Source organism: Saccostrea echinata, unplaced genomic scaffold, assembly GCF_033153115.1.
Source record: "Saccostrea echinata isolate AGI-Se365-2 ecotype Australia unplaced genomic scaffold, CSIRO_AGI_Sech_v1 ptg000085l, whole genome shotgun sequence".
Classification (NCBI taxonomy): domain Eukaryota; kingdom Metazoa; phylum Mollusca; class Bivalvia; order Ostreida; family Ostreidae; genus Saccostrea; species Saccostrea echinata.
Genome location: NW_026889834.1, coordinates 280,578 through 307,513, shown reverse-complemented (window position 1 = coordinate 307,513; position 26,936 = coordinate 280,578). Strand labels below are relative to the sequence as shown.

Here is a 26,936-nt window from a genome sequence, read left to right as displayed (position 1 = left end):
TGGTTCTTGTGAACTTCCGGTAACCAGCACTTTTCTGAAAAATGAAAATCTTGTAATATGCAGGCAATATTTATGACTTTTAGAGTGGGACAGTTGCAAAGTATGATGGCAAAGGTACTTATTTTGGCCATTTTCTTCTTCTTCCCTTGATGGAGTAAACTCAATTTGAGTGTTAAAACTCCATTTTAGGGTGGGACAAGTCATTTTAACAACAAAAGACCCATACGTACATCATGTACATAATCTATATAACTCAGTAACTGTAGGGCAGTGGCGGATCCAGAAGGGTGTCTAAAGATTAAGGGCCTGGGACACAAATTATAAATGCAATATTTAGCAACAACAAAATAATAAAATTTCTTAATCTTTATTCGAATAATTTTGGTTATAAAAGGGGAGTTGCCCCCCCCCCCCCGAACCCCCTCCTAGTAAAGGTCCCTGATTTTATTATGAAATGAGAAAAGACTCATGAATAGTAATTCAAAACCATGAAATAAACCCTCAAATCACAGGTTCCTCCTAGTTTTTGGACAATTTAGACCTGGCCTTCAGTGCAAAACTGTCAAATTAATCAATTCAATCAAATTATCAGGAAATTAATTAATCAATTTAGATTTAGAAAGTATGCTACATTTAAGATTTAGACAGTATGTTAGAAGCATATAATATACTTTTAGTCAAGAGTGTACAGGGATTTACCCTGGATTGTATTCCATACTCCTTGAGGCTGAATCAAGGGTGTAGGGGATTTACTCTGTGTTGTATTCCATACATGTGTGCAGAAGGCCCCAGTGCTTTTTAACTATGCCTTGTGACATCACAATATTTTACCTTCGGCTCAAGCTGTGCATAGTACATACTAAATTACACCAGCTGGCTTACAATCAAATCTTGTATTACAAGTTAGCTTGCTGCTTCAGCCTCTGAGGATGTATAGCATACAATTTACCAGAGGAAAATCTCTTTACACCCTTGATTGAATTGCAGTGGATATATCCCTGCTAGAATTACAAGAAAAACAATCCATGTCATATTTCCTTAGAAATAAAAAATGTCATGGTCAAGTAAGATTTTATACAACTTTCAAACATTTTCAGGTTGCATGATATCCAAAACAGGGGCGTAGCTTGACTTTAAATTCTAGTGAGGCAAAACCATACATGTAGCAGCAAGAGGTCTGGGGCCGCCTTAAGGCCCCAGAAGGTTCCGGGTAGTGTCATGGGAGGGGGGCACTCCGACAAAAAATACAGTTGGAGTTTTAAAATGCAATGAAATTTCATTTGCTGTACTGGTTTCTTTATTTAAGACTTCAGCATGATACTACATATTGTAAAAGAATGTAAAAGAGTTAATAAATATAATGTTTACTAAAACTTTTGAAACGTTTAAAGGTGAAAGCGCATCTTATTAAACTTTGCTTTTATTTCTTTAAAACTTCAATTCAACATTATAGAACTGCTTAGATTAAATGTTAAAAGAAATGTCATTAATTTTACGTATTATCTGCAATGTATTGTTGATTATGGAAAGGTGTGGTGGTGGTGAAAAATCTAGTGATCGAGGCAGTTGCCTCATTGCCACAATGGAAGCTATGCCCCTGCAAAATCATGCACATTTAAAATTCCCAAATATTTCATTTAGAAAAGGAAATCACCAAATATTTTGCAACTGAATGGAGTCTGTACCCTTCAAGTAGTAGCCATCTATACCACAGCCTCAACATGGCTGATGAAGGAGAAATTTAAAGGTCATATTATATTGTATATATGTACAGGTGTATTTATGAACTTTAATTTACTTTGATTTAATTTTCATACAAAATGAGGACGGGAAATATATTCTTTCACTGCAGTGGAAGGTATGGGACCAATTTATTTAAGACTTTATAAATCTATGTTTATGCACTGGTCCCACTCTGGTGAATAATATTGCCTAGTCTCTTATTCATGGACTATAAATTTGTGGAAACTTGAATGTAATTGATATTGCAATTCAAATTATCCTAGTAATTAAGAATACGAAGCCAAATATACTTATTAAGCGGATGTTGCATTATTTTGTATGCTTTCTGTGGTTCATGACATTATGCTGAAAATTCTTTCCAAAAAATATTTACGTATTAAATGTATGTTTATCTAAAGTGTTCCAAGAAAAAACATGCGTTGCCTGCTATATAGGCTCATAAAAGTTGCAAATAAATCTAAGATGGTCAGGTATTTGCTGTACAGTGCATAAAAAAATCCACAAATAGGAAGGCTCTGATAGAAATTGACAATATAATAGAAAATGTTGAATATGATTCCCCTACCCTCAAAACTAAAAAAAAATAATATTACAATTAAAGATCAGAAATAATTATTATTTAATGCATGTTTCCAACAATCCTCTGAAAGTCTGACTTTCCCTATTATATTGACTTTACTACACTTGAATTTAACATTCAGCCGATTTTCAAAGGAAATACTTAGTATTCAAGATATCTTTATTTAAATTCACACAATGATATATTGTGAGAACTATTCAAATGTGTCCATTTTTTTTTTACCTTGACTTAGCTTTTTCATTTTACATTTTGTTCAGTTTTAAAGGAACTGTTCAAGAATTTTTTTAATCCAAATACACATACAGTGTACTATCACATGTTGGTAAGAAGTATTCAAATGTGTCCTGAATTTTTTATTGTGACCCCTATGATATTGACCCAACTATTCCAATCTGCATTTAGCTCAATTTCAAAGAAATTATTCAAGATATTTTTATCTATACACATATCTGAGATATCTGATAAACTATGTCAATTTTTTTTATCTTGATCTTCCCTTTGACCTTGACCTCACTATTCCTTATTTTGTAGCTTAGTCTTATAAAAATCTTTTAATTTATTTTTATCTATGCACTTGCACTGACACATATTGGTGATAACATTTCAACTGTGTCCAAATTATGACCTGTTCCTTTTGTTAATCATTATTCTTACTATTTATTTTAGTTACAGCTCTTTTTTTTTAAAGAAAGTATTCATAATATTTCTATCAAACGTACAATAACACAAAATTGGTGAAAGTTATTCAACTGTGTCATAATATTTCAAACCTTTATAAAGTTTCCTTTGACCTTGACCTCATCATTTCTCCTTTACTCTGATTTTGAACAATAGAAGCCTGATACTTTTTTCCTTGTTTCATCAAAATTTATCCTGGGTAAGGCATTCATGTCCTGTTATAGATTTTAATTTCTTTTAATGAAGGTTGTTATCTAGAATACTGATATCTCAAATACCAGGGATACATGTATGTCGAAGTGAGTTGGCACTCCCTAAAATCTTTTTTTCAGCATTCTTCATGTTTTTAACCCTTGTCATTTCCAATCTTTCTGCAAAAATTTCAAATTGTTATTAAAATCAAAGTACTGTGAGTACTGATAGACGGTGGCATGAATGATTTTGTTTGATTGTTTGTTTGTTTCAATTAAAACGTCCCTCTCGGGAATTTTTCACTCATAATGAGACGCCACCATTGCCATTGGTGGGCTGCAAATTTTATATCTACACTCAACAATCAGGGCCATTGTGCAGTGAGGGATCTTTTTTCTGGCCAGCACTAACTGCGACACGGGACCCCAGTTTAACGGTCACATATGAAGGACCGGTCTCCACGTCCCGCAGTGGGATTCGAACCCACGACCTGCGACCTAAGGATCGACTCCTTACTCCTTGACTCTAGAGCAAACGCTCTAATCACTGGCCACTGGCATGAATGAATTAAATTAAATAAATTAATATGAGAATCTGTAAAATGATATGGAAATTATGAACGTTTGTTGCAATTTTTTACAATACATGTATTTGATGAGTTATTTTATATTTGCGTCAGTATGATGAGGACATGTATTAATTGAAGTTGTTAAACAGAAATTGTGATTTTATAATTTAAATTCTTATACTCAGTGGTTAATTGTCAAATTTTGCTAATCTGGAGTTAAATTGAACTCACAATATTAAAAAAAAAAAAAAACAACTAACTTTTCTTAAAATATATGGTAAAAAAGGAAATGATGAATCACTTTTGGCGATGTACTGTAGATTGTGCGACATAAATCATATGCTGAAAGATAATGAAATAGACTTTATCTTTGGATCCCCATTTTTGCCAAATTTCCAGTAATTTACTTACATGTATTTCTATAAGGTTGAAAGACTTCAAGAATTGTACAGTAGTTTTACCTTTTTGTTTGATTTATATATATATATATATATATATATATATATATATATATATATATATATATATATATATATATATATATATATATTGTTTGAAAAGAAAAGAAAAAAGAACTGAATAACAAAATATCTTTCACCCTCCTTTTCTCTTAGTATCTTAATATGCACTGACCCCGCTAGTCATTGCGTAATACGAAGTTTTGAAAACACATGTAGGAGAAGACTAACCTAAATTAAGTCAACTGAATTTGCAAGAAAATCCTAATATTTCATGTACATGCATTTGTGTAGTTTTTTTTCTTACACTCTTTAAAGGGTAAATTTTATTCGAGTCACGATAGAATTTTCAAATACAAATGAAATATATGGGTAACTTTTGTTCGTCACAGTCTTATAATTAAAGCTTTGATAAATTAGCATCCTTTCAGTAGTTTTTGTGTCCGAGATAATTAGGCAATGACTTTTGTTTTTAGATAGAACCGAAATTAACTTTGCAAAATGGCATCGTATCTGCCTTCAACAACTCTCTTTTATGTAAACTTTAAGAGGACGTGATTTTTTTCCATTCCGAAAATATATCTTTTTCTAATATAGTATCGTCAACAGATACTAGAAATTCCATTCATCAAAAGACACCGTAAAATTTCAATAAACTGTATACGTATTATTGTATAAAAATTTCACAAAATGTCTCAAATAAAACATGCAGTTCTGCAACAAGGAATACGCAGTCCTCGAATCATGTTAACTGAATTTTCGGAAATGGAGAAATTTGGGGATTGACGCTTTCCAAGCATGGAGTATCTCGTAATTAGGGAATACCAAATTGGGAACATCTCGTATAATAAGTGTTTGTCACACATCCAACAGCGAAGAAACCGCCGAGAGTGTGTTGGTTTAACAATAATTATTTTATTTCCTAAGATGGTAAGGTGTAATGTGAAACCATTATCCATAAATATTTTTCCCCCAGATTTTTTTTTTTATTTTTAATAAATTTTATTGAAATTTTACATTTACACAACGTAAAAAAGGACGTGTATACGTACTAACTTTTTGCATTTGTTTCATACTCAACAAACTTTATGTATGAATTGACTTTTGTGGTTTGCATACGAATTGACTCCTTATATACGAATCAGTTTTTGTACGAATTAACATTAAGTCGGTGTAGTTTAATGAATATTCATGAGGCGAGAAATATTAAAATGGGGAAATATCAGGAATTAAACTTTGCGCCCATCAACGAAATGTCATTAAAATAACTTGAGAACCATGTACATTTTATTTTCGAACATCGAAATGACTCCACTTTCATTATTTTGTCTCTGCAAAAATCACCGCTAGGGTCCCCGTGTTTTTACACTGTTGTTTATTCATAGCCCAGACCAGCAGCAATAGCCTGTGGCTATAAATAGCCACTGTCTAAAAATGAATTGCTATGTTTATGCCTTTATAAAAAAAAATTAAACAAAATAAAAACAAAATTTTACCTATCAACCCTATTTTTTATTAGCAAGTAATGGTACATGTATACAAGCATGTTTTTTTTCCTTAGGCCTGATGTCTTATAGATTTCATTCCAGTTAATAAATCTTGTTGATCGATTGATTGTTGTTTAATGTCCCTCTTGAGAATTTTTCATTCATGTAGAGATGCTACCACTTGATGGTGTAAGGCTACAAATGTTGACCTATACTTTGCACTCAGGACCAGTGAGGGATATTTTTCGAGCCAGCACTTACTGTGACAAGGGACCTCGGTTTATACAGTCTCATCCGAAGGACCGGTCTCCACGACCCGCAGTGGGATTCGAACCTGTGACGTAAGGATCAACTCCTTACTCCGCGACTCTAGAGCAGACACCCTAACCACTGCGTCATGCAGGCGACAAGAAATCTTATTGAAAAGTCTAATAAACTGTAGCTCTGTACATTGTATTTACCCTAAAATGTGCGAATTCAATTCATCACCAAACTCGATAAATCATGATATCTGTATAACAACATATTGCTGTTTCCTAATTAATGAGAATTAGTTTGTGTATATATATATTGCAAACATATAGTGCATATGCATAGTGTATATGTATATAAACATATCAAGTTTTCAAGTAATAATTACTTAAGTTGAACTTCAGTATCCATGACACTGATATATTGAATATCATGGATATGTTGAAGGGATTTTGAAGTCCCAAACCCTTATTCTTTGGTTATTTTGCCCTGGATATCTTGAATCCTCAGATATCAAGGTTTGACTGTATTTAAAATTTTTGGAGTTTCATTGTTATTTTGCTAACCCAGTTAAGCAGGTATTACTATTTCAATCTACACTATATGTCTTGTTAATTCCTAACCCATACTAATTATCAGACTAGTAATCAATGACTTCCCTAAGTAAGTTGTGATTTATTGACCACTTTCAGGTACATTAACAGTGGCAGATTCAGGACCCCCACTCCAAGATATTTTTTTAAAATTGTCATTTTTACAACATATTGCATAAATGAGATTGTCTCTTTGCTATATCCAAACACATTGTTCTGTATTGTATTATATGTATTAAAAAACCCAAACATTTACTTATTGTAGTACTCTTAGATAGATTAAAGGCCGACTAAGTCATAATTTTTAATATTATACTTTCATTTAAATTAGTTGAATCTGATTCGTCAAGAAACATTTGTTAAAAACACTATTACCTGCTGAATAATGAAGCCACACCCTCCAGGATAGCAACAGTCGACATTGCTTGACTACAGGTGATATTCCAAAAAAATATTGACTCTGCAGAATTTATGCGCGCAAGGTTCACTGTAATGTGTTTGTTTGTTTGTATGTTGTTTAACGTCCCTCTCGAGAATTTTTCACTCATATGGAGACGCCACCACGTGCCGGTGGAGAGCTGCAAATTTTGTCCTATGCTCGGCACTTACAGCCATTGAGCAGTGAGGGATCTTTTTCGTGCCAGCACCTACTGCGACACGGGACCTCGGTTTATATGGTCTCATCTGAAGGACCGGTCTCCACGTCCCACAGTGGGATTCGAACCCGCGACGTAAGGATCAACTCCTTACTTCGCCACTCTAGAGCAGACGCTCTAACCACTGCACCATGCAGGCGACTCACTGTAATGTGTATTTGTATAAAACATTCAGTATGATATAAAAAATACTTCATGTAGTTGCAGTTGAGGGTAACATTGAAAATTTTCACCCCAAGAAAACCATTGTCAACCTTGGCTGTGCATCAGTTGACAATGGTTTTCTAAGGCTGAAAATTTTCAATGTTACCATGGTTACACTCAACTACATGCAGTATTTATATAATACAATCTCAAACTTTATATTACTGAGAAAGAACTTCAAGATTCCCAAGGATTCAGGATATCGAGGGTTAAATTATATAAATATTGCATGAAGTTGAGTGTAACATTGAAAATTTTCACCCCAAGAAAACCATTGTCAACCGAGGCTGCGCCTCAGTTGAAAATGGTTTTCTTGGGGTGAAAATTTTCAATGTTACACTCAACTACATGCAATATTTATTATATTATGCTGAATGTTTTATGCGAATACATATAAAAGTGAACCTTGCATGCATAAATTCTGCGCAGTCACTATTTTTGGAATATCACCCGTCATCAAGCATTGTTGACTGTTGCTATGCCGGAGGGCATGACTTCATCATTCAGTGGGTAATAGTGTTTTTTTAAAAAATGTTTCTCGACGAATCAGATTCAACTAAGTTACATGAAAGTATAATATACTTAAGTAATATATGGTTGGACCACAAAATCACTCCGACATATCCATGGTATTCTAGATAGCAGTGTTTGAGATACTGAATCTCAACCATTATGGTAGTTATAATATATTAAATCATGTAAAGGTTAACAGATTTTAACAAATAGACCTCATGTTTAAGTCAAGTTTGCTCAGTTTTTACAACAGTGTAAAATTGGAGTGTTACAACCTGTCTGGTGGCAGTTCAAATGAAAAATTAATTGATAAGAATTAGGTTAAAAATAGAAAAACACATTATTGGTCATAAAATTAAAACTATTCAATTGAATGGCAAAATGAATAAATAGATAAGGGAAAAAATTAATAAATTAAAAAGAATTTGATTCAACAAATTTTACATGTAAATATGATCACATTTAAAGAATCTCAGTTACTAAACTCAGCACTGACCCTACAGCAGCAGAAATAATCTGAAAACTGAAAGCCGACCAAATGTTAGTCTAAAAATGTTGATTTATTTTGCTCCCGTCCTTTTGCATAAAGAAAGCTTGAAAATTCTTTCCATTTAACTCACATTTATCTTTTTTAATTACTAACAATGCGTAGTGGTTATAGAATTTGCTCTGGAGTCGCAGCTTACACTGCGGATTCGAATCTCATTGCGGGACATGGGGACAGGTCCTTTGGATGACAGTATATACCGAGCTTCTGTTTCATAGTATGCGCTGGCATGAAAAAGATCCATAATTGCTTATGGGTGCACAGGTCTAAATTTTTGGCCCTCCACCGGCAAGTGGTGGCATCTCAGTATGAGATAAAAAAATTTTCAAAGGGATGGTAAACAAGCAAACAATTATTTTAATTACTTGTTCTTTAATATAAAGCAAATATGAAAGAATTTTATTTTTCCTTTTAAATATTTTGCAATTGTATCAAACTCATTCTTTCAAATAAACTTAACTTTCAGGAAGTTCTGGTAAAGTCAAATTACTGGTATATAAAATGTGAGATTATATGATGAAATAATTTCATTAGAGATGATGAAATAATCTCATTAGATAAGGCAACATTATTTAAAATGAATTGTTTAAAACAGATAAAAAAACACAAAAACAAACAAACAAACAAACGGATAAAAGAACACTAAAAGATTCACTTGTTTTAACTAAAATATTTACATACGTTTATTTACTAAACAATTTTTTTTAAGAAAAGGTAAGTCCACTTTTATCATTCTTGATCAGGAAATTCGGATTATCCCTCATCCTACTTTTACAAACAGTAACTCACAATGACTTTTTTCAATACCCTAATGTTAAGTGCACAAAAGACAAACTTAGGGCCTATAATTTATTAATTTATCTGTTTGCAATCGCATTGCCTTTGACAAACTACTTTAAAATGTCGGAGTTTCGAGGAAATTCAGTCAATATTAATAAATGTTATGTAACATATAAAACTGATTTTAAAGTTTAAAATAATAATTTCATTAAACACGGTACGTTATTTTAAAGTTAATTATTTCAAGTAATAGAGAAAATATCCTTAGAAGAAGTGCAACTTTATTCACATCCTTAACTGAATGTCATTTCTAACAAAATAATCTGTTAAAATCATGTTATAATTTTTTTTATCAGTACTCTGGTCTTTAAGCGACTAAATAATAATAAAACATGTCAAAAACAGTTAATTCGGATTTTGTACTATGTAAAAATTGTCAAAATATGTTGTTAATAACTTACTTTTACTGTTGATGTCCATTTTCACGGAAGTTACTCGTGCGCATGCGCAAAAAATCCATCAGGGGAAAGTGTGTAAACGCCATGGTGCAGCATGAAAATGTGTGTGGAAAAAATCACGTTCAGACCGGAAACTCACACTATGAACAATTTTGTATTTTCTGGGTAATATACGGTGCGAAATTCCGTTTTCAACACTTTAGAAAACTCACTACATGAGTGTAAGTGGTGACTCTTCAAAATGTAGTGACTTGCTGGTGTGTTACCTAGTACGTGTAGTGAGTATCGGGGTCTTACAAACACACCCTTACACACACACACACACACACACACACACACACACACACACATATATATATATATATATATATATATATATATATATATATATATATATATATATATATATATATATATATATATATATATATATATTGTGTGTGTGTGTGTGTGTCTGTGTGAGTGTGTGTCTGTATGTGTGTCAATTCTATTTTCATACTAAATATATATGTCATTTTATTTTTCATACTAAAACCATTATAATAACAAGAGGCCCACTGGCCTCCTCCGTCACCTGTGTGCCACTTGCCCAAGGGGCAAGGAAATGACTAGAGCTTTCAAATCACCTGCATCCATTTCAAAACTATTCAAAACTTGTCCAATTTAGTGATTGTAATCGAAATATAAGGACAATTAATTAACTATTAACTTAGTTTTATTTCCTCTAAAAATGATGTTAGATTTTGATGTATTAAAAAAAATTTCTAGATAATATCCCTTTAAATTAGTGAATATACCCCTTAAGAAGAAAGTACGTTAGGAACCAAAATCGGCCCTGTCACCAAATCTGATGATTTTTTTTTTTTTTTTTTTTTTTTTTTGGAAACATGTCTAGAATTGCCCCTTTCTAATTCATTTTATTTTTTGTAATTATCTTAAACTATTTTTTTTTCATAGAGCTCATTAAATTAAGCGAGTTTTCGTCAGTAAACAACACTATGACGTTATGACGTCTATTCTCTGATTTAAACATGACATGATGGTATCATGATGATACCTTTAAAATGACAGAGAGACCGTATGTTTGTATTGCGGTTGTATGCGCCAACTGAAGAGGAAGACCACACTTCTGGCAGACTTGTAATCCTTCCGCAAAGACACCAAGCTCCACAATTCTCCAGCTTTGCATGAGCTGGTACAATCTCATCATGATCCACAACTTCAAAACTGGGAGTGCCACACTCTTCATCTATTGATTATTTATTTCAAAAACAAACTTAAAAGTACTTTTTAAGATTTCGGATATTTTTTCAAATGTAATTTATATAAAATGTATAAAACAAAAATTGTATGCAATTAGCTCAAGATTTAATACTTAACTGATACAGATATCATAACTGGTTATCTTTTTTCATACCTTATGTACAATTATCAGTAATGCATTTAATATATAAAATCCTGACTCTCACTTTGACCTACATTTTCTTGACTTTCCATGAAAGTTATTAATAAATGACAAGAAATTGTGTTGTCAAATAGAAATAAGACCCCTTAATAAAAAAAAAAATATGTGTTAACTTTATGCAGACCAACAATTTTTTTTCACACCATAATCCTAACATTACTTTTCAATATGTATATTTGTATCCCTTATCAATCCTCACAGTGTGTATAAATAAAGATAAAGGAATTCATCTGAAATAAAATTGCTATTAAAAATCCTTTTGCAATGCGAGTTTAACTTTGATGATCAATTAAAGCTTAACATTTGACTTGTCTACCAGTTTTGCATTGCACTGCACTGCATGCCCGTGGTGGTGACCCATGCAATATTGACATGTTTTTGTTGAAATTTTCTACACAATTAGAATTAGTATTATGAACATGATGAATCAAATTCATTCAATTTTAAAGATATATTTTCCAACAGAAAATCTCTCCTATTCATACTTGGTTCTGAACTTACAAGTGTATGAGTTGATCCCTAGTGCCACCCACATTTCGGGGGGGGGGGGGGGGGGGGGGGGGCACCAGATAGCTCAACGAAGACAAAATGTTTATCATTATTCATCTTGGTTGCTGATTATATCACCTGGAGTTTATCAACTTGTACAAATATTGATTAATTCAATAAAAATATCTCCAAACTTGCTTCAACATACACTACAGATTAGTTTCCTTGCAATCTCCGAGCAGTTTGTTTCCATAAATGCCGGGTTTAAATACTTTCTATTTCACAACGGGGAATGACTCTAATCGAAAGAAAGGACTTTTTGAAGAAAATCTTTATCAACAAAGCAACATGAATCACTTAATCGCTCAACATATCTTGATACAGCTGATTCCTTGGAAATAAAGGAATTCCAACAACAGATGGCTAGATATATTAATACATGGTCTGAGATCGATAAGGGATACGTAATTTCTTACCAGTTTTTGAATACATATGGTCACTATGACACCGCATCTACTTCTGCCGTTGGGCTTCTGACTGGTTTTTGTACAAAAATTTCCGTTTGCGAGTGGCAAAGCCTCCCTATGCACGTCCCATTTTCTGAATTTCTCTCGTCTGAGTTCGGGAAATCGCGCGCTCTAGTTACTATGTAGATCGGAAACGGGTCAGATGTCGTAATAAAAACAAGGCGTACTCGATGATCATGCAGATATTTTAATTCTTATTTTTTTATCGAAAAAAAAAATTATGCAGTAAGGTTAAATGCACAGCATAATTAATTATTTAATGTTTTATATACTTCAACTGACGTTACATTGAATACTACTTTCATTCCACTTTGTGTTAAAAAATGCTCACACTCATACAACATCAAATAAGTATTAATGAAATAATTTAATACAGGTACTAATTGTTCAACTTCTGTCCAAAATGGCCTCCTTATTAACTGCCAACCATATGCTGGGGAGACATGCACGTATCAATGTACCAGTCCTTTTGAAGTTAACACTTCTGCTCTAAATGTGACATGCAATACAAGTGGGGAATGGAGTCACGATACCAAAGATCTTTGTGGTAAGTTTATCTTGCACAAGATTAGTTAATTTCAGTCTCATCAGAAAAAGGCGGGATTTTCATTGAAGTATATAACAAACATTGTTGTTTCAGTACGATTATGTCCATCAACAATACCAAATGGAAACCTGGGGCCAGGATGTCAAAGAAAAAATGGAAATAAGTGTTCCTATACATGTGACATAGATTATAGAACTTCCATTTCTTCTGAAAATATTTTTTGTACGTCCGACTTCGTTTGGAACGAAAAGGTTGAAGAATTGTGCAAGCGTAAGATAATTTTTAGACAATTGTTTTATGATTTTTTTTTTTCAAGTTGTTTCTCAATGGGAACATCAAATGCAAAGTGAAGCTTTCTCTTTTGAAATGTTCTTAAATGTCATTCATAGTTATGTTTTTATTTTTACATTTCAATGCATAAATATAATATGCTCTAGTTTTATCTTACATTCCTAATTTAGCCAACCACTAGAAAATTCTTTTAAATGATTTTATCTGTGTAACAAACAAGAAATCGCTGTTTTTGAAAAACCCTTTTCATTATATATAATTGTCACTAAGTTATTTCTTGATGAGAGTAAATGTTATTTTATTAGCTTTACTGGCCAGGCTTGGATTTTTCGAAAAAAACTTAAGTTTTTACTCAAGTTCAATCTCAAATCCTGAGAAAAAACTCAGCTAAGATTTTTCTCAAATCGCGTTTCTTGAAACAAACTCAGTCAAATCTCAGCTAAGTTTATTTCTTTTCTCAACTGAGTTTTTTCAACGTCACATAAGCGGCCTTACTCCTTACTTCCGGTTATAGTAATAATGTAAATAATCGTCTGCTACGGCAATCTAGGCCTATATTATGGAAGTGAAAGTTCCAAAGACACCCCGCCGGCCAAATTGGACCGAGAAGGAAAAACTGGTTTTGGTTGAGGCGGTCCGACAACGCGAGGACCGCCTCTTCGGAAAAATGAAAGGGTCGGGGGGTGTCAAAAATGTGAAACTCAAAGAGGGGGCGTGGGAGGAGGTAGCAGAGGCGGTGAATGCGTAAGTACCATTTGCAGTATATTTTATAATCATGAACACGAATGTATTATGCCTTATTATGCATAATTGATAAGTATTACTATTGTTTCAATAGAAAACGAGTGCCTCGTGTGTGTGTGTGTGTGTTGTTTTGTTTTAAGAATTAGAGTTATTCCTCTTATTTGCTATAATAAGTTTTCAGACGTATCAAGGGGAATTCCAAGTTCTTGAGACAACAAACGGACATTCAAAAAGTTCAGTCATTTTAAAATTGCTATATATCTAGGTATATACTTGGACAGAGAGGTTGTGTAGCATGATTATAGGCCTACATTGTTTTCTGTATTATTTAAAAAAAAATACACAATGATTTAATATGACAAGTCAGCGGCTACACTTCTCTACACGGAGGCAATGCGGGTTGACAACTAGATTGTCCACCGAATGCAAAGGGCAGGGACCAGACACGTAGATTGGCATAATGGTTATTAACATGAAAGTTAACATTCGTGAGCATCAATCTACAGAAGTCTTTTCCCTAGCAAAATTCAGAAAGTACTCGTACATTTTGTACATCTATTATATATTTATACAGTGCTGTATAGTGAGAGTTACCCCTCTTTATTTTACTAAATTCAGATTATAGACTAGTAAAGTTAAAATTTCTATAATTTTTTTCTTTATTTAATAGAATAAACGCATTTGAAATGAAATAAAAACTGCCTATTTAAAGTTCAATCTTATTTCAAGCTCAGTGTCATTTGCATTTGTTTTAAAATACTGGAAATAGGTACCCTTGTATATATCATTTTTGAAAGCTTGTTGTGGAAAATACCTTCACAAATAAAATATTATAAATTGATTACAGACAGTCCGATACAGTTGAAAGAACTGTTGAAGAAGTCCGGAAGCAATATGCAAACATCAAACAAAGAGGTACAGTATTTAGAATTTTATTAATCAATTATTTATTTAATTTTTTCACCTGTTTTTAAAATGTGTCCATATATCACTTATAGCCTTCAATTTAAGAGACACTTTTATGATAACCTAAATATATGAATGGAGGATTTTCAGGTATATTAAAAAATCTTATGATTTTGTTTCTCTGGGAAATCTCTCCAATAAGTAATGGCAAAATTATGGATGACAATATTAATATTTTGTTTTTATGCAGCTAAAGAAAAATCAGATGCAATTAGACGTCCTGTCACTGGTGGAGGTCCAAAACTTCCCTCTCCTTCTCCAGTGGAAACAGAAATACTAAATCATCTTGAAGACAGACCCAATCTTTGTGGTCTGTCTTCAGGTCATGATACAGAAGAAGGTATTTTATTATTTAAGTATCGGTAGCTAAAAAAAATATTTATACCTAAGGTTTGATAAGACATCCGTTAATTACATATTGGGTATAAGAAAGGACAGGTATTACATTTTTATAATCCATATCACTATTTTTCAGTAGTTCTTGGTTGTCTTCAAAGTACTGCTGGTGATTCATTCTCAGAGGTGCTAGCTAGTGGAGATACTTGCTTAGGAAACAGTAAGAACTTAATATTTGTAATGTTAATTTGTTTGTTTTAATTAGATGTAATGATAATAGATTCATACATAGTTGAAAAAATCATTGTCAACCATTGTTACCCTCAGCTTCATGCAATATTTGTGTAAAGAATTATACTAAACTGTCAGCATCAATGCAAGGAAAAGATAAATATTTACTTGTATGCCCTCAAGGGCTCCAAATCTAAATGACCATTCGGATTCTAGTAATTTACATCAAAGTATGATAATTAATATGAATAATGCAATTTTTATGTTTTGATATTTTTATCTAATAAAAGAACATATTACATTTGCTTATTCTTTTTAGGTATTTCATGTACAAACCTGGAAATTCCTATAAATGACAGCACCCAGTTTGGTCAAATTATTGATCTACAGTTGCCATCAACTATCTCAACTAAGACATCCAAAAGGAGGAAAACCATGAAGGATGAGGAGATTAAGACCCTTAAGGCAGAGAGGGAGAAGTATATTCAGGAGACAATCAAGCTGAAGGAAGAAGCTGAATATTATAGAATCAAAACATTGTTCTTAAAAAAGAAAATTAATGAAACTTCACAATCAAAAAGAAATTCAGAACAATAAGTTTTATAAAGAAAGAAATTCACTGTAGGCCTACATATATGAGTATACAAAGTATATTAAATGTTTACTAGTTGAATACGGAATTTATTTTCATTAATGGGACTTTTTTCATGAGTACTAGCAGAGTAAAAATATTTTTTCCAAAAATCCTGTGTCATGAGTGAAATAAATTCCTCATTCAACTACAAATGTTGAATTTTCTTTACATTATGCCTGAGGTCAAAGATTAGGGGACAATTTTTTTGTAGTGCCTGAGAATCAGTTATTCTAAATTTGCCATCTGTACATGTACATCTGTCATAAACTTTAATCTCCATTTATATAGGAACAAAAATGTATTTTTTAATACATGGATGCTACTTTTTTTTTTATTCACACAACATACATAACATTATACACATACATCAAGTTTCAGAAGCAGAAGTGCGTTTTTATTTTATGAGAGAGAGAGAGAGTTAAGAGAATAGTAGGTTCCACCTGTTCCACTGGGTATCAAACTTTTCCTTTCCACCATTCTTATAAGAAATAAATTTTTGTGTTTCATAATGAAACTTCATTTGTGATATTGCAGTATGTACATTAATAGGTTTCTGGGTGCATCTTGCAGTATAAATATAATATTTAAGCCAAAGAAGAATAGCATTTTGAACATCAGTGTTTTCATCAATAAACCCTAAAATAAAAGATTTCTTAGTAACTCTAATCCTTAGACCAGTCTTATCTTCAAGTAAATGAACAAATTCTTCTAGAAAAATTTGTGTACTATTGCATTCCCACAAAAGGTGTTCTATTGTTTCCTCCTCGGTGTGGCAAAAACTGCAGAACTTACAGTCATTTTTCTTAATTTTGAATAAGAATGAATTTGTTGCTAAAATTTTGTTTATAATCCTATATTGGAACCATTGGAGTTTACAGTCTTTTGTTACTCTGAAGGGTATTATGTGAATTTTTTTCCATTCCTTAATTTCAATTTCTAGAAGCTCACTCCAATGTGTTTTACCTGCTGCAACAGAAGAATTTTGATTAAGGATTTCATAATAGCATTTAGATTTTTTACATTTCATTACTGTGTAGATATTTGACATAATTAATGGGTTAGTGAGCTTTTTTATTGTTTTTTCCTTACCAGAATTTTTCATCCAAGCCTTTATAGCATGAATAATACTATTGTATTCTAAAAAATTAATCTTTATATTTGGATAGGTGTTACAGAAACACTCATAAGTAAAGAGTGAACCATCCTCATTTATGATATCATTAAGTTGTCTAATGTTACTGTCAAACATTTGTTTATTATAAAATGGTTTTACACCAATATGTAAATGTGGATTGTAAAATAATGGTGAGTCACCAGCAACATCAAACTTTTTTTCAAGGTTTTGTAACATTATCCATGACTTAAAAACGTCTGTCCAAAATTTATTCTTCAATGTTTTTAAGAAGGTTGTAGTGTATTCAATTCCACAACTTAAAAATTTGTTCAGATTGAATTTTGGAATGAGGTGTTCAATCCCCCTATTTGTAAAGATGAGATGCCTTATCCAAAATAATTTCATGGAAGCTATAAAAGACATCAGATTTAACATTTTCAAACCTCCATCTTCATATTTTTTTACAATTACTTCTTTTTTTACTCTATGCGTTGAGTTATTCCATATAAATGAGAAAAAGATTTTTTCCAATTCCTTACAATACAGTTCAGAAGGATTTGGGATTGACATTAAAATATGATTTAATAAAGGTAAAACTAATGTTTTAATGACTGTAATTTTCCCTATGGGAGTTAAATACCTTTTCTCCCATTGTTTAAGTATTGATTTAATATGTACTAATTTTGGTTCATAATTTAATTGTTGTACCTTATCCAATTCTACATCAAAATGTATTCCTAGAAGAGTAAATCTGGTAGTTCCCCAGTTAAGTTTGTAGTTTGGCAATAAAATTTCATCACTAAACTTTTTAGAACCTATCCACACTATGTGAGTTTTGACATAGTTAATATGTAATCCAGACATTTCTGAAAATTCCTTTAATGTTTCCAATGTTTGTGTGAGGGACTCTTTACTACCATCAAGAATGATTGATGTATCATCAGCTGAGAAATCTTTTTTTCAATATTGTTTACAGTAATACCTTTAATATTTTTATTTAATCTAATTTGGATTGCTAAAATTTCAGCACATATAATAAATATATATGGTGACAAAGGATCGCCCTGTCTGCAACCCCTCTGAATGTTAATTCTATCAGAGAGATTACCACCTTGGTTTATTGCAGATGTAATGTCTGTATTAAAAAGCGATACCCACTTCTTAATTGAAGGACCAAAGTTAAAAAAGTTAAGTGCACCTTGTATAAAGCTCCATGATAAAGTATCAAAGGCTTTTTCAAAGTCAATAAGTAGTAATAGTTCAGGTATATTTTCTTCCTCAGTGTAATGCATTATGTCGTAAATTAGCCTTGTGTTTTCTCCTATATATCTATTGGAAATGAAGCCTGTTTGATCTTGATTAATTATTTTATCTAAATAACATTTTACTCTGTTAGCAATAGACCCAGATGCAATTTTATAGACGGTATTTAACAAAGTAATAGGTCGCCAATTCTTTAAGTATTGTCTTGGCTTGTCACCTTTTGGTAACAAAGTAATGACACCATGTCTTTGTGTAATAGACAGACTGTTATTCTTATATCCATAATTAATAGATCTAACTACAAAAAAAACAATATATTTCCAAAACATCTTGAAAAATTCAGCAGAAAACCCATCCGATCCAGGGGATTTATTTGATTTCATTTTGTAAAGCGTAGAAGAGGCCTCCCCCATAGTAATTTCACCCTCTATAGATTCTGACTCTTTGCATGAAAGCTTAGGTATTTCTTTATTGCTTAACTTGCTGAATAAATCAATATTTGTAGTTACTGTACTTTTTGTATATAACTGTTCATAAAATGATTTTGTTTCCCTCAAAATTTCTGATTGGTCATTAATAACATTTCCATTATTATCCTCCAATCTTGGTATGATCTTACTAGTAAAGTTTCTGGATTCTAGTGTACAAAAATAATGTGATGGTTTTTCACCTTCCTCAACCCATTTTGCTCTACTTCTGATATATGTACCCTGTAACTTATGTTTTCGAATGTTCTCTAATTCTTGCTTTTTACTACACAATTCTTCAATATTATTTTCACTAGCATTTTCTTCCAATATTCTAATATTTTCTATTAATTCTTTCTCCTTATTTTCATTCTTCTTTTTGATATAAGTTGCATAGGAAATAGTTTTACCCCTTATTTCAAAGAGCAGGGTTTCAAGGAATAATTGACCATCAATAGTGAAGAAAATGTCTGAATCTAAAATATTATTTATGTTATCAAAATTGTATACTGGAATTGCATATTGTTTTTTAACTTCTAAGATAACTTTTTTGATGCATTCCAGATATTTTTCATCATGAAGTAAAGAATTGTTAAACTTCCATAGACCCCTTCCTTTCTTAAAGTCGTTAAAGGCTATAGACAATGATATCATGGAGTGGTCTGATCTGTAGCTAGATTCTATAGTACATTTTTCTAAACCTGACAAAAGGGACTCTGATATTAAAAAGAAATCTAAACGACTTTGTTTCAAAGGAGTTTTTCCTTCTCCAAGAGTATCTACGAACATTTTCATGTAATTGTCGAAAAGGGTCAATATAACAGCTATTTTCTATTATTTCCAAAACCTTTTCTCTTGCCTTTGGATTATTGATAGATTTATAATTATAATAATCTAATTCTGGGTTTAAAACTAGATTAAAATCACCACACCAGATAAAATTACTACAGTGCATATCCTCAATGTGATTTTGTATGTTTTCATAGAAGAGTGGTGTGTCATTATTAGGCCCATGTATAGTGCATATCAATACTTCGTGTCCCTCTATACTATTCTCTTTAGAGAAGTGGACAGGCTTTCGCCTACATCCACTTCTCTTCGCAAGCCTTCATGTTTTGATTCTGGAAAACGTGTAAATCTCGAACCGGTGACGGTCTACACTTCAACTGATATTTCGTCTAAAATACGTCTGAATGTACGTAATAGACGTGTTATATTATCAATTTTAACATAAATACACACAATTGTCACAAGAAAACTGACCTTTAAGTATTGTTAATCCATTTTCACAAGTTCTCCATCCCGGATTTAAATTATGTGCAAGTAACTCTTGAAGTATTCAAAAATCTCTAATTCGGATAAAAATGGAAACTATTTTTACAAAATAATAATGAAACGAGAGAAATCGTCTACTCTGTATAAACTAACGAGAAAGTATTTCCTCAAGTTTCGTTCAAATTCTTTTGATCTTTGTTTTAAATTTTTTTTTTTTTCATTTCTCGGGAAAGGTAGAGTTAATATCGTTTAAAAATAAAAGAAAATATTAGTATTGTCAGTGAGGAAGTAATGAAGTATTTTTTAAGCTCAAATTTACATTTAAATTGTATTAAAATAGTAAATATAAGTATAGGTAATAATATTAATTTTGAATAATATGCTAAATCAAAAGTGAATTGTCAAAAACTTTTTTTGAACATTAAAATACGTCTTCGCCAATTTTTCCAAATTATCCGACTTAAAATTTTCAATTTTTTCTAATAAGCTGTGGTAGATAAACATTAGTTTAAATCCGGGATGGAGAACTTGTGAAAATGGATTAACAATACTTAAAGGTCAGTTTTCTTGTGACAATTGTGTGTATTTATGTTAAAATTGATAATATAACACGTCTATTACGTACATTCAGACGTATTTTAGACGAAATATCAGTTGAAGTGTAGACCGTCACCGGTTCGAGATTTACACGTTTTCCAGAATCAAAACATGAAGACTTGCGAAGAGAAGTGGATGTAGGCGAAAGCCTGTCCACTTCTCTAAAGAGAATACCTCTATAATTACATGCTTTAAGCAAAATATAGTTTCCATCAACATCACCCTTTTCTACAAGGGGTTTAAAATCAAAGTTATTATTTATCAGAATTGCAACTCCCCTGGAGTTTGTAGTATATGAGCTAAAAAAGCACTGATATCCCCATAAATTTCTTACTTCATTTTCGATATCACAGGAAAAGTGTGTGTCTTGCAAACAGTAAATGTTATATTTCAACGCTCTTAAATAATTGAAAACATCCTTGCGTTTTGCAATATCACCTAAACCTTGGCAATTTACTGATAGAATTTTAACCATTTGATATAATTACGCAAAAACGTTTAGATACCCAACGGAACCGTGGAGGTGACCTCATGATATTGAATATAAGTCTACTACAGAGATAGAGATATAGAAAAGAAAGAAAGAAAGAGCACAGAAAAAGCAACAATACAGTAAGTCAGATAATGATTATCAACAGTTAAAAAAAAATTCCACAAAAAACAATTAAGTTGACTACCGTGATCTAGTGAGTCACTGTTTGGAAAAAAGTCAATGCTTATGACACCGGATAAACATTACTGTCAACTAACGTCGGTGGGAATACGGTCGGATTTTTTAGTCCCGGATCTTATTTACTATTTGCTATATTTTTAACATGATGATTTATTTCACCTTTCTTAGACTCTCCACTTTAAGATGATACCGGGTACATGTATTGATTTTTTTTTTTATTGTTCATTTGCATGAAACTTTTTTTTCTTTAAATAATAAAATAAAACAATTTTTTAAAATAATAAAATATTTTATTACCACTATTAAATACTAAAACAACATTATAGTATTATAAAAAATATGTTGTAAGTGGTAAAGATAGATACACATGTATATAAACATTTTCTAGCCACATTTTAGCAAAATGCATCTATTCATGAACTCTTCTTGAACAGAAATTTTCTTTCTGAGATATTAAATACTGCAAGGTTTCAAAAGAATTGTAACAAATTTTACAGAAAATTACATGTTACAGAATGTTAATTTTTGTTCTTGTAAAGGGAGCACTTGTCAATTATTTATAAGACTGTTTTAAAGTTTTTAAACTAAGTGGATCTTTGATTATTTTAAAAGCATGAACTAAAAATTGGTGCACACAATTAATTGATTTCAAATAAAGCAAAATTTTAAGACATCCAAATAAATGATATTTTCAAGAGTTATGGTTCCTTCCTATGAGACAGACATCCTTATATCCAGATACCCTGTAATAAAAAATGTCTTGCCTTATTAATGATTCCATCACTAAATCTGCTATCTAAATGCTTGTGTTCATTTATAAAGAAAAAAAACTCTCAGCAAGTTTTTGGTGTAAATTTATTGGACATTGATTAAGAAATCACTGTTTGATTATTACATGTCAAGATTTTAAAGATAATTGTGTATTATGTAAATATACATGTAGTACTGGTATTAGTATTTTTATTTTGTTTAATCATCATAAGTTAATTATATGGAATTTGACCAAAAGAATGTGTTACATTTGTATAATTATTTTGCAAGAGAAATGTTTCATCTTTCATCATTTCATAAATGTTCTAAAAAAAAATCATACAGATACTCGCTCAAAAATTCTCAGTGTATATCTCTGTTCTAAATACTGTACCCATAATTTTAGCTTTTTTCTTATTTTATTTTCTTAATTCACTGAATTCACTAATTTTCTAAAAAATTTAATTTATAATATCCTGTGTGTACAGTGATACATGTAGCGGTACAGCGTTAATATAATAAACAATTACATAATTAGTTACTTGCATTTTCTTTTATTGATATCTGATATATCATTACTGGTAATTTTTAAGAAGTTCAAAAATATTTTCAAAGTGTTCATCGTTGTACTGAAATTTTTTTTACTTAAATCTATATTTCAATGCCATATAAATTGTTTTTACCACTTATAACCCAAAAGGTTGTATAGCATGCATAATATAAATCAAGATTTGTTTGTAAAACACTGATTCCCCCTGTATGACAGCTTTTGGCGAAGGTCAAAGTCCAAGGTCTAGGTCAAAAGATCAAAAGTGTTGTTATAAAAGATAAGGACCTGTCTTAATGAATATACAAGCCTAAACAACAACCATTCGGAAGTTATGGCCCAGGATAAAGTTGTTTTTAAAGTGGGTAAAACTCCAAAATCAAGGTCAAAATGTCAAATTTGTTGGTACCCAAAGATTGTTCCTGTCACAAGGAATACACCTGAAATATGAAAGTTATAGCTTCAACCAATCAAAAGTTATGGACATGGTTAAAGTTTTTGCGGACAAACAGACAGACGGACGGACAGGGCAAAAACTAAATACATGTACCCTCGAATCTATAATTAAGGGGGCACAATAAATTATGTATATCTGCATTCACATGCTGTTCAAATCCTGTTATTCTGTTTCCACACTAGTCTATTATGATTTGTAAACTCTATATAAACTCAAATGGAAATATCATACATGTATAGACAACTGTACCAGGGATACAGTTGTGGCATAATACTTTATGAAAAAAACGACCTACATATGTAATTTCTAGCATCTTTGCCATCCCACTGATCCCTAACATTAAAATTTACATCCCCTTGGTTGATATATACGCCATCATCAATATCCAGTATGTCATTATGATCTATTCCTATATTGTGCAAAACTGCACAGGCCAGAGTGATATCACACGCCTTTTCAGGAGTTGTTCTTAAGCCGCTGTGGAGACATGGAAATCTCTTCTTCAAGATGCCAAAGGTCTGTTCGATGACAACTCTGGTTCTAGCGTGAGCATTGTTAAATCTTGCTTCCGCATCATTTGAAGGGACGGGGTACGGTGTCATTAGGTGGGGTTTGCAAGGGTAACCAGAGTCCCCCAAGAGTAGTCCTGGATATTGTCCTTAAATATAAAGAAATGTATAAGATTACTTGAAAGTATCATATTTGTGCCCCCCCCCCTTTTTTTTAATCAAACCGTGGCAAAAAAAAATAGCACTCTAATTTTTGAGTGAACTCAGTAAAAGTGCAATAAGCGCTAATCGGTGATTTTCCACGGTAGTGACCCAGGCAATAATTGTCAATAGCAGTAAAGAATGGTTTTCAACCTTGGAAAGGGGGGGGGGGGTCCTTAATATATGCACTCAATAATAAAATAGAAAACGTATGTGGTATATATTGAATTACAATGACATTTACAAATATTTGGGTCAAATGTCAGGTGCTTTTATGTTGGTACATGTACAACTCTTTGTTTAAGCCCTGTTCACAGAATTGTATTGTTTGTACATGTATATGCCTAGTTTTTATCAGATAATCGTTCACAGAATTGTATTGTTTGTACATGTATATGCCTAGTTTTTATGAGATCGATCGCAGTTCGTTATCTTCATCTTCTTCATTAGATCTTAAAACTTTTGAATCCAAACCCCAAAAGTTGTTCCAATTTGCCACTCTTAGGGAAATATCGATGATTAGCATCACACGTTTAAAGAATTTTGTAGAATTTATCGCTGTCGAAAAATGGGATTTCTTTCCATATACATGTATATATACCGATTTCAATAATTATTCAATTTAACAAAACTTTACAAATGAAGTTACCATTTTCAAAGGCAATGCTTATATGACTGTCTCGGTAAATCCTGCTGTCATGTACACTTCCAGGCCACTTGGCGACACAGTTCAAAATTCTAAATTTGCCATCGGAGATCATCTGATAATACGAATAATTAAATATTATTACTCGATAGAGATTTTTATAATTTTTAAAAATCTTTAAAAAATATTAATTTTACGATGGCCAGTGCAAATAATTATAATTCAAAATAATTAAAACAAATTACCTGTACATTTAGAGAATGGTACCCTTTTCTATTCAAGAAATCTGGTTCATTTTCTGAAGGTGCCTGAATTTTCATCAATGCACCCGAGGACATTTGGAAAACCTAGGACCATGAAATAAGTAACCATGTGAACACATTAAAAAAAACATGAAGAATGTTGCAACTAATAAGGGAAAATGATAGCCATCTTCTATTAGAAAAGTCTTGAATTTATCCACTATTTTGGCTATAAGTTATTCTTAATTATTTTCTTTAATTTGCATTCAATTTTGTTATTGAGGTAGTGCCCCCCCCCCCCCCCCCCAAACACCTGAAGTGTGGATGCCCCCTTCTTAAATTAAGTAAGAGTCTTCAAATTCTCAAGAATGAGATTTCTCAGTCAATCACACCCATTTTTCGTTCCATACAGGCAGGATTGTACGTTTTCTTAAGTTTAGAGAATGGCCATGCATGTATAATACATTTACGTTATAATAAACTTTATTATATACTGTACATAGCCATGCAATCTCTAAACGTAAGAAGTACTATCTGCTTGCATGAAACGGCATAGGTCCTGATTGGGTGTGATTGATGGGGAAATATTATATATTTGAGAAAGTATAAGTTCTTACGATTTTTTAAATTATTGTGTGAGTGTGTGTGTGTGTGGGGGGGGGGGGTCCACACTTCAGGTACCTGTGAATCCCACCTTTCCCATATATTTTTTTGGGCCAATTATGTGTACATGATGGCATAAATAGAAATCGTTCCATATCTTTTCTTTCTTTTTGTATTTTTTTTTAAAAAGTTTTATTGCAACAAAGTGTAAGATAAGATGTATGCGAAAACAAAACGGCTATTGTTTTATTGATTCGAAGGATTTATGGTACGATGTAACTTGCACCCATTTGTTCTGTGATTACTTCCCTTGTTTTGTTGTTTACCTGCGATGGAATAGAAATGCTTTTTCACTCCATCAGCTGCATGTCTTGCTGGCATCCTTATAAATTGCCGTGACATCTGACGCAAAGCATGACACACATCCTTAACCGCCCTACACACAGTGGATGGGGACAGGCTGTCAAATGTATCGGCTACAAAGGAATAAAACCTCCGGTGGCGAGAAATCTCAGTGTGGCCATAACCTGCAGAAGGGGGGTGAGGGCACAGCTTCGCAGAGTGTCTCTCTCGAGAAATCGTCTTAATAAATTCACCACGAACAAAATTGTGTCCGGGCGGAAACGATACCTTTTGAAAATTTCCTCCTCTGGCATTAATTCTAAAGGATTTTCACGGTCAACAAGCCTGTTGTGAGCAACTCTCTGTCTATGTCGACGTCTACGACGCTGCCGTCGGTTGTTCACCGCCATGTTTGAGATATTTTTAAGGACTTAAGTTTCCTAACAAGGTAACTTAAGTTTTTTCTCAGTTTGAGCAAGAAAAAGAACTTAAGTTTTTTCGAGAAATGCAATATTTTGAGTTTTCTCAAATTTGAGATTTTTCTCAGAAATTTGAGTAAAAACTCAAACTTAAGTCTGAGATTTAACTTAAGTTTTTTTCGAGAAATCCAAGCCAGAGCTACAAGAGCTAATGCAATGGAAAGGTATCCGTCATCCGTTTTTCTGTCTGTAAACATTGTACCACAGATTTGGTCCAATTTCAGTAATACTTGGTACATAAGTGCAATATATTAAGATACACAATAGTGTTAATCGGTTTTTGATTTCGTCAAACGGTGTTGCTATGGTAACAAAAAGATTTGAAATTCTCTCAAAATTCTCCTCCTCCCGCAGTTTTGGTCTATTTCAACAAGACTTGGTACAGAATTACAATACACTAAGATTTTTTATTTAAACAAAAGATGTTATCATGTTTAATTTAAAAAAATATCTCTGGAATTTTACAGTTTCACCCAGATTTCAACAAGGCTTGGTGCACAAGTAGACTATGCTAAAATATACGTAGTAAAAGCCGGTATAGCTACAGTCTCGTCAGAGACTTTTGCTTTTTTAAATACATCTGTACATTAATAGCACTATATAACATTTTCAGCTTTCAAACTATCTGAAATTGTGAAGTCTTCTCTCTCATGCAAAATATACAGGGAAAACGTGAAAAGAAATTTCACTAACAAAGAATACGAGGGTCATTCAAAAAATACGTAGATAATGTTCCTCATCATCATATTATTTTTACGAGATTAAAGATCAACACATTTTCATATATAAATTTTTTTTTTTTGTTGATATGTGAAGTTTCATTCCATTTGAT

At 32.1% G+C, this 26,936-nt stretch overlaps 2 protein-coding genes and 1 pseudogene across 2 annotated transcripts; 1 reads left to right on the top strand and 2 right to left on the bottom strand.

The window, feature by feature from the left end:
• The first annotated feature begins 13,587 nt into the window (after positions 1–13,587).
• On the top strand, positions 13,588–15,977 carry LOC133176947 (myb/SANT-like DNA-binding domain-containing protein 4). Its single transcript, XM_061312011.1, has 6 exons — positions 13,588–13,772; positions 14,620–14,687; positions 14,929–15,078; positions 15,214–15,294; positions 15,625–15,784; positions 15,974–15,977. Exons 1-6 carry the CDS (start codon positions 13,588–13,590, stop codon positions 15,975–15,977), a joined length of 648 nt encoding a protein of 215 aa, XP_061167995.1.
• Positions 15,978–22,039: 6,062 nt separating this feature from the next.
• LOC133176946 (putative nuclease HARBI1) lies at positions 22,040–24,776 on the bottom strand. Its single transcript, XM_061312009.1, has 4 exons — positions 24,684–24,776; positions 24,442–24,553; positions 23,378–23,740; positions 22,040–22,071 (listed from the first exon to the last, which is right to left on the bottom strand). The coding sequence occupies exons 1-4, from the start codon at positions 24,774–24,776 to the stop codon at positions 22,040–22,042; spliced, it is 600 nt and encodes a 199-aa protein (XP_061167993.1).
• Positions 24,777–25,529: 753 nt separating this feature from the next.
• On the bottom strand, positions 25,530–26,035 carry LOC133176945 (uncharacterized; annotated as a pseudogene).
• Positions 26,036–26,936: the final 901 nt, after the last annotated feature.

Bases quoted from the DNA above. Each gene is read 5' to 3' on its own strand.
- LOC133176947 (XM_061312011.1), top strand. From the start codon at position 13,588: ATGGAAGTGAAAGTTCCAAAGACACCCCGCCGGCCAAATTGGACCGAG. The intron at 14,688-14,928 runs GTACAGTATTTA...GTTTTTATGCAG, and splicing joins TGCAAACATCAAACAAAGAG to CTAAAGAAAAATCAGATGCA. The intron at 15,295-15,624 runs GTAAGAACTTAA...TATTCTTTTTAG, and splicing joins AGATACTTGCTTAGGAAACA to GTATTTCATGTACAAACCTG.
- LOC133176946 (XM_061312009.1), bottom strand. From the start codon at position 24,776: ATGTCCTCGGGTGCATTGATGAAAATTCAGGCACCTTCAGAAAATGAA. The intron at 23,741-24,441 runs GTAACTTCATTT...TTTATATTTAAG, and splicing joins AAGCATTGCCTTTGAAAATG to GACAATATCCAGGACTACTC. The intron at 22,072-23,377 runs GTAGGTCGTTTT...TTTTTATTACAG, and splicing joins AGATGCTAGAAATTACATAT to GGTATCTGGATATAAGGATG.